This window comes from Sinocyclocheilus anshuiensis, unplaced genomic scaffold (genome assembly GCF_001515605.1).
Source record: "Sinocyclocheilus anshuiensis isolate Anshui unplaced genomic scaffold, SAMN03320099.WGS_v1.1 scaffold1830, whole genome shotgun sequence".
Classification (NCBI taxonomy): domain Eukaryota; kingdom Metazoa; phylum Chordata; class Actinopteri; order Cypriniformes; family Cyprinidae; genus Sinocyclocheilus; species Sinocyclocheilus anshuiensis.
Window position 1 is genome coordinate 117,052 of NW_015546014.1, and position 8,993 is coordinate 126,044.

General features: G+C 35.6%; 1 protein-coding gene across 1 annotated transcript in view; it reads right to left on the minus strand.

Annotated features, from left to right (window-relative positions):
* LOC107698511 (utrophin) overlaps positions 1–8,993 on the minus strand; it is a 275,871-nt gene that overhangs the window by 21,952 nt on the left and 244,926 nt on the right. Inside the window, exons 65-67 of the mRNA XM_016499536.1 lie at positions 7,655–7,693; positions 7,421–7,486; positions 5,394–5,459 (exon numbers count right to left, since the gene is read on the minus strand). Coding sequence (XP_016355022.1) covers positions 5,394–5,459; positions 7,421–7,486; positions 7,655–7,693 — 171 coding nt within the window. The remainder of the gene's footprint in view (positions 1–5,393; positions 5,460–7,420; positions 7,487–7,654; positions 7,694–8,993) is intronic.

Consider the following 8,993-nt stretch of genomic DNA (forward strand, 5'->3'; position numbering starts at 1 on the left):
ATTAAAAATAAAAATAAAAGCTAATTGAAATGACAAACGCATGTAACAAAATTACTGGAACATAAAAAAATCTTAAATAGAAAAATAGAAAAAATAAATCTGCGTAGATTTCTACATCTGTGATTTTGCTGGAAAGATTAAAAGTTGAAAAAATTTATAATACAACTTTTTTTAGCTGGATCAGGTGGGAGTGGGACAGAATCTTCAAGACGGGACTGAAAAATCATTTCTACGCAGACTTCTAGTTGGAGCCATGGTGTAGTGTTTGACAGATGTGTAGGTTAAAATCCAGCTTGCAACATGTCTTGATCCCATTCTTTTGTAACAGTTTGCACAAATGCTAAAGACACATTGAGCACTGGTGCTCATGTGGAACATACAGGTTCCAGGTTGGACCTTTAAAGTGTCCTGATCCCATCCTGTCACTCTCTACTATAGCCATTTACTAAACAAATGCTCCCAAAAAGAAAGAAAAGTTAAAAGACACTGGTGACATCGTGTTCAGTTCGATGCTCTGGACAAATTATGGTTTGAATCCAGCCCAGATCCCATTCCCTCTGTCTTTCCATTATAACTACCTGTCAAGCTCTAGGACAGCTGTAGAATAGAAATGAGGCACAAGCCCCAAAATAAAAAAAAAGAAAACAGAGCGAGTGGATTTTAATGGCATTTTCGAGTGGGAAATCTTCCCTCCTACACTCAATTAAACTCAACAGATAATGCCATTACACAGCAATCCATCTCAAACACACACGCGCGAGCAAATATATGATGCTGAAGAGTGTGCTAATGCATTAGGTACAGAGATAAACAAGGTGTTAGCGGGACAGCAGGAGGAATGGAATTAGTTACATCTACTTAGAGCGAGCCGAAGAGAGACACAGAAAGAGAGACAGCAGAAGTAATTAGATTTATGAGGGATGTTAATGAGATTAGTTTAACCCCACTTTACAAACCCTCAGCAATCAGAAACACAGCACCACAGTCACAAATGCTTCACATTGTTTCTGTCCTGGTAAAACTGACCATCATCTGACAATCTTCATTAACGTCAGCGCTGCCATACTGATGCAACAGTGTGCAACCACACACACACACCACACACACACACACTCCACGGTATACGCTCTGCGACACGCCAAATCTCCAGGTAGTGTTTGAGGAAGAACAGAGGACCTTTGCTCATTAGAAGCCAGAACATCCCTCATCGGCTTTGAACAATAATCGCTTTCATTAAATGACCGTGTGTGTGAGTGTGTGTGTTTACTTGGCTACACTTTGGGTTCAAATTTGTCCACAACTAAATCTGACAATGTTTCTTAGGGAGTAAATCTCGAGAGTAAAATTAATGCATGCATATGATATATCGGTAGAGATTTTTTATTTTATTTACTTGTATTATGTACTTGTATTACGGTAAATGTTTTAGCCGGGAAAAATAAATAAATAAATAATGTTACCAAAATTTCGGTGCATTACTACTTTTGCATTTAGATTTAATTCTAACACACAAGTTTAATCTTTAAATACTTTAAAAACACAAATAATTTAATGAAATAATACCTTTAGAAAATCTCAAAATGAATATCTAATTTTTCATTCTGTACATTATAATGTTATGATGCCCAAAGGTATGAATAAAATATATATTTTTTTGTTATATTTTTGTATTTTATTTATCATTTATTGGTTTAACAGCATAACGTGAAAATAATTATGACACAAAACTTCAACGTCATCTCCAGCAGACAGAGCTGTTATTGTGTTGTACTATTAAAATAGTTTTCATTAACTGAAATAAAATTAAATATAAATATAGAATAAGTTTAAAGTTAAAATACTAAAATTACTAAAACTAACACTGAAATAAAAATAAAGATAAATATAAATATTGAAAGAAAATGAATAAAAATGACAAAAGCGCATAACTGAAATTACTAAAACCAAAACTAAAATGAAATACTGAAATAAAAAATATAAAATCTAATTCATAATATTAATAAATAGTAATAATGTAGTATATAAATAATGCTGAATTAACACTGATTCCTAGTAAAATGATTAATAGAAATATAAGTTTTTAGCTTTTTTTAATCTGTAGTTATAATTATTTTATATATATATAAAAGCACTAAGTCTATAACATGACCAAATGTGTGTTTAATTGTTTGCTTTGTGAGACTCTGTGCTCTTTAGCTGTGCTTCATAGAAGCTGACTGTGTGTGTGTGTGTGTGTGTCTGTCTGTCTGTCTGTGTGGTGTGTCTGTGGTCATTCGCTCGGGTTCAGAGCTGCATCCAAGTCATACTGCTGGTAATAAGCTTGTATTCCAGCAGTCTTATGAAGAGATGGCAGCATGAACCCGTGCGTAGATACAGTACATGACACTGAATGACTGTGTATGTGTTTGTCTCTGCTACTGGAGCTTCATTTCTTTGATAAAGATCCGCAGCGCGTCTGATTCCTCTCACTGCTGCCCTCCGTCCATCTCTTTCTATTCATTCCTTTTATTTCTTTTATCAGCAGAGAAATGAAACTTCAGAGTTTGTGTCCCTCACTGCTCCAAACCTTAAAGGGCTCAGATGATGGAAAACAAGACTTTTTTTGTACCTTTTCTGAAACAGAGCTCAAGACATACTCAAATACTCACTTATTCAACTCAGAACTTCCCCACGGTCCACCAAGATCATGTGTTAAAACTAAAGGCTTGTTCACACCGGGACGAATATCACGCGCGATTATCGCCGACGTTTAACGCCTCGTGACTAAACAAAGGGCGCCAATGTGAGTGTGCACACCGACGCACAAAACGCGAGGCGTAAAAGCGTCATTTGTTAAAAAACGCCTCAGGTTCGTTTTTTTGTTTTTTTTTAATGAGATCGGCGCTTTTGTTCACGTACCTGGAGCTGCTGAAGTTACAGTAAAACACGACTTGGTGGCGCTCAAGCACAAAACGGTCTTGCCGAGCACACATTGATACCTAACAACGAAGAGGAAGTAAGTAGACCAAGAAGATGCATCGAGGCAAGATGAATGTAGAGCTGCTGGTCTCATTGGTGTCTGAACACAAAGGGCTTTATGACAAACGCGACAGCGACTACAAAAATCTCGATAAGAGAGAGTTGATATGGAGAGAATTGCAGAACAAATAGGATTCAATGTGTACCGGGGTATTTCTGTTTTTCATTAAGCGCCATCTAATGTCAGGGAGTGAATTTGCACGTTCACTCGGCTCATCGCCAGCGAAAATCACTTGGGTATGAACACAAAGACACTTTGAAAAATGTCGGCGATAAGCGCACGCGATAATCGTCCCGGTGTGTACGAGGCTTAAACTGCAAAAATGGCTCATTCAGAAATCACAATCTTTTAATAAGCAACACATTTTTGAAATCATTGTTTTTTTTATATAAAAAAAACCTCTTTAACCACACATTGTCTGAGTGAGTGATAGTTCACCTATAGTCTCACATTCTTGAGACTTTTTGACGGATTTATCATTGTCTATGTATTATTGTATCTGGTGTTTTTATCTCATCACATTTGATGTAGACTACAAACTCGGACAGATTTAGAAACAGCAACCAATTGCAAGAGGTCATTTACATATAAAATTCTGGTCGTGAGACTTTATTTAAGGACCAATTCTCACTATTAACTAACTATTGAATATGACTTTTGCCACAATAAACTCCGTTTTTGCTGCTTATTATTAATAAGCAGCAAAAACGGAGTTTATTGAGGCAAAAGTCGTATTTAGGTATGAGGTAGGATTAAGGGACCTAAAATATGGTCATGCAGAAAAATGCATTAATATGTACTTTATAAGTCCTAATAAACAGCCAATATGCATGCTAATCAGCAACTAAAGTGTTACCAAAAGTCTTAAAGGTAGGTACAGTAGCAAATTCAAAGGCCATGAGAGAAGAAACCAAGAAGCTGTTTTAATTCAATAAACCTTGATGAATCATGCTTTGAATAATTTTTTTTTAGTGTAAACATCTCCTCTGGCTGCTCTCTCTCAGTTCAAGAGTTTGAATAGGAGTCCATTTCATACTCATCTTTCCCTAATACACTCCATCTCTCTACATCTCTTTGTCTTTGTTTGATTCTCTCTCGTCATCACTGAGACCTGAACGATCTGATTCAGACTCCACCAGCAGCAAAGCAAATAAGAAACGTGGCAGCATTTATATGGTCAGTCAGACTGAAGGAGACAGTTGCTGAATTTACACAATTCAAACCCTAGCAACCACTTGGAATACCTTAGCAACCACATATCGCCAGCTTAAGCAGTTACCCAGTATGTGCTTGCAACTGTTGTCTACCAATTTATCTAACTTTTACCTTCAAACTTCAAGCTTGTAAATAATTTTCAACATTCAGTAAAGGTTTTGTCAATTTACCGATCAAAGTTTTAGTGTTGAACTTACATTTGCCATTTTGTTTTTTAAATTAGTTTATTTTAAATTAATAACCCAGTCAGAATTAATTTAAATGTATAATAAATGATCTGAATAAAATAAAATACAATAAATTAAAATATTTACAATTAAATTTAACTTTTTAAAAGTTATTTAAGAAATTATTAATTTTGACTAGTGCGGTCAAGCGATTAATCGCACCCAAAATAAAGGTTTTTGTTTACATAATATATGTGTGTTTACTGTGTATATTTATTATGCATATATAAATACAAACACATGCATGTATACATTTAAGAAAAATATGTTTATATTATTATATATATTATACATAAACTATAAGAATATGAATATATAAATGTATATACATATAAATATTTTCAAAATATATACTGCATGTGTGTGTATTTATATATACATAATAAACACAGTGCACACACATATATTATGTAAACAAAAACTTTTATTTTTGGATGCGATTAATCAGCACTAATTTTGACAGATTGATTCTTATTCTTCTCCGAACATCCTAACTTTGAAGGTGCTCAAAAGATTATTACAATGATACGGCTTTGTTCACACATACTGTAAAATAAAAACAAAACTTTCCCCAATGTCTTAAAGACATAGTTCACCCAAAAACTAAAATTCTGTCATCACTTACTCACCCTCAAGTTCTCTGTTGAGCACAAAAGATGATTTTTTTAAGAATGTTTGTAACAATTGTTGGTAGGAATTGGCTTCCATAATATTGAAGAAATACCATGGAAGTCAATGGCTACAGTCAACTGTTTGGTTACCAATATTCTTCAAAATATCTTGCTTTGTGTAAATGATGACAAAAATTTAATGTTTTGGGTGAACTATCCCTTTAAGCTAATTCACCAGAATTTCACCAATGTATTCAGTTCAAGAATGGCCTCTAAATGGAAAAAAACCCTAAATTTCCAGTAAAGAGTTTAGAGACTCACATGCTTCCGGTGGCCGAGCTGCTGTCGGTGGGCAGAGAGCCATTGGAGCGCTCCATCTGTGCCAACCTGAACGGACAGAGAACCAGATCAATTTAACAATATCACACTGTTTATTAGCATTAAAAGAATGCAGCATATGGATTTGTGGACCTCTGAGGCTCTACTATGACCGAGCATGTTTATTCATGTGTTGGGTGATGAATGAGAATATAAAACTATAAAAATGTCAATTCAAAGTATGAGTTCTGGTCTGGCCATGCGGGTTGGACACCACCAATCGAAGCTCAATACTGAATAACTCTGCATCGTAGATAGTGCTAGTGTAAGGAGCTTTACTTTCACACACACACTCAGGACTGAAGACTCGTCCCAATGGATTACCATCTCATAGAGTTCCTATAATGGGATTGAGGCTTCAGTCGTAGTCTATATTCACAATCCTTTAATAACCGCCTGTGTGTGTGTGATAGTGACATTGAGAGAAACTAGCTGACGATGAAAATCCATTTTCGAGTATTTACGGGTAGAAGGTCAGCACTGGAGGCAGTTGGTGCATTTGTGCATGCATAGTATGTTTTTTTTTTCTTTGAGCAAGTGTAAATCGAATTGATACACGCCTAATATACAGTATGTGGCAGCAGATTGAATTGGCTTTGGCAGAGAGTCAGAGGTCTAAGAGAGCATGTGTGCGTTTATACTGCTCATGTGTCACCACTCTCATTTGTGTGGTGTTGCGGTGAGGCATTATGACAACATGAGGGCAGCTGATCTTATTATACGCTTACAGCACTGAATACTGTAAATACTAACTCTAATGAAGACAGAGAATGTAAAATTATTCAGAAATTACAGAACTTAATACTTTAGTCATTCTCAAGCACACATTTTTACTTTAATTTTAAAAATGTAGTATTAATTGCTAATAATTACTACAAAAAATGTGTGCAAAATTTGTACTAATATTAGGTATTAATTGTGCTAGGGCAGAATAAGGCCATTTGCAGATATATCATTATTAATGACAATATTTAATTACTTCATCAATTCACTGTATATTTTTGAAAACTGACAAAAAAAAAAAAGATTGACTGATGCGTATTGTAGACTTGTGTACAAGTCTCAAGTCAATACAGTGCTGTTATTTCACTGTCCAGCGGTCATGATTTAATTGTGCAATTTCTGTATTGCATTAGTTTTTAATATTTCTCATGGACATTTAATAATTTTTGACTTTTCAGTGTGTAAAAGAAAACCTGCTTAATAATTATGCACACCTGAGTGTGAGGCATTTTTCACTTCCAGCCCTGGTTAACAATTATTTATCACTTACAAAAGATTAAATACAAAATGAATAGTAGTTATTAAGATTGATGTGGTTTGGAATTGGTAAAATCACACAAACATGCACACGCGCACACACACTTATATATTTTTTACTGAATATTATGTGATGTCTTTGAATTACCTTTATACATTTTTCATTCTTTATAAGGTGACATATTTACACATTACATGCACTTACTATAGTAATAACAGTAAATGATGCATAATTACAAGCAACTAACCCTAAACCAAACCTTAATTCTATCGTAAGTACACGTAGTTGAATAATATTACATAGTACTTAGTGTACAGTCTAAAAAGGTTCTTTATTGGCATTGATGGTTCCATGACGAACCTTTAACATCCATGGAATCATTCCATTCCACAAAACGTTCTTTATTGTGGGGGGGGGGAAAAACCATCACACTAAGAAAAACAGTTCTCTTAAGAACTGTTCACTAAAGGAAACCTTATTTTTAGGAGTGTAATTACATTGTAGCAACATCTCCTTAAAATAAAGTGTAACCACAAATTGTAACCATTTTTTCCCTAGCAGTACAGATGCATGCAATTAATTTGATAATTCCTTTGACATTTACGTGATTGACAGCCCTAGTTTTTACTAGTCACGCATCTGTAACTATGCCATTTCTTAAATGACATCAGTGTGGTTTGTGTACTGTAATGTCGGCAGTGAGATATACCTGCTGGCGTATTGCCCTATCCGTGAGTGTGTGTCGTCATGAGAGAGTTGTGGTGATGGAGAAAGCCTGAAAACATAAACACACATAAACAAAAGCACACTCCAACATAATCAACGACAAACAGAACTCTAAACATGAAATGTGTCTGATGATCTACAGTGAAGGCCAAGTGTTATTGGGACTGAGGAAGACGAGGAGGAGGAGGAGGACTGAGGGTTGACTGTTGATACTCACTCGTACTGCTCCGGACACATGCTGATGAGAGTGACCGGACTGCAAGAGGGAGGAAGAAAAACAAAACCAGGGGAAAGGAGGGGGAGTGGGGGGAGGGGAGGGAGGAACAGATTTGTTTAGGGTCAGAGGTCACACAATGTGGAGGTCAGATCCACAAACAAGGATGTGGAGGTGTTCTGGCTGACATACTCCTCCAGTACTGTAGGGGGCAGTGCAGAATACTGAGAAATACTGGATTTATTGAATGACTGACAAATGATTACCAAAGTGTAATATAATGAAATTTTGCCATTATTTGCTAATGGTCATATCATACTAAATCTGAATGACTATTTCTCCTGTGGAACAAAAATAGATATTTCAAAGAATGCTCAAGCTGCTCTTCTCTACATACTGAGGGTTCATATGTTGTTTACACGACAACAATGTATTAAAAATGAAAAAGTTTTTCCTTTGTGTTTTTTTTTTTTGCGTATAGACAACGATATTGTCAAAAAAATTCCCATTCACATGCATCCGTGAAAATGACTTAAAACGCAGTATTATGCATGCCAGGCCAGAAGTTGGCGATGTCACATTATAAAGAAAAACGATGCTAACCTGTAATACGCATGCACATTTTCACAAATTTGAGCTTTTGCAGTTTACATGGAGACTAGTGTTGCTTTCGTCAACGAAAATTATGACTAAATATCGTCTTCAACGAACCTTTATCACGTACAGGGACAAGTTTAATCTGCTGGAGAACCCTAGTAAACTTCAGTGTCTCTTGGAGATGATGAAAAGTGTCATCGTTTCTTTTAAAGAAAACCATACAGCAGATGAGACGATAATTGCAAGCTGGGATATTCAAGGCTAGATCGGTTCATGTTTGTCTTTTTTGCGAAAGCAGGGGCATTCCCATGTCACACTGCAGGACTGAGGCATTTTAGTCTTTCTCACAACTGATGTAGCGTCAGAGGGTGATGTGGAGATGAGAGGTCTAGGATGAGACCCTCAGAGAATGACTTACAATGACTTTCGTTTTATGTAGGAAGGTCAGCAAAGGCAAGCAAAGAGTTTTTCTTTTTAATAATGTTTAAAAGTTGTTCGAAAGAGCAAAAGTCAAGATGAAACGGCTTTCAGAGCTCATTTAACTTCTGTAATGTGACGCTCTGAGAGCGAAACTTTTATCCATCAGGAAGTGAGTGGATCACGAATGGCAAGATTTTAGTAAGGCTTTATTAACAGCAGCTTAAAAGATTATTTGGCTGTTGGTTAAAGTCAACATGAAATGAAAATGCATGTTATTCTAAATGCATGTTATTTACATTTACATTTACATTTAGTCATTTAGCAG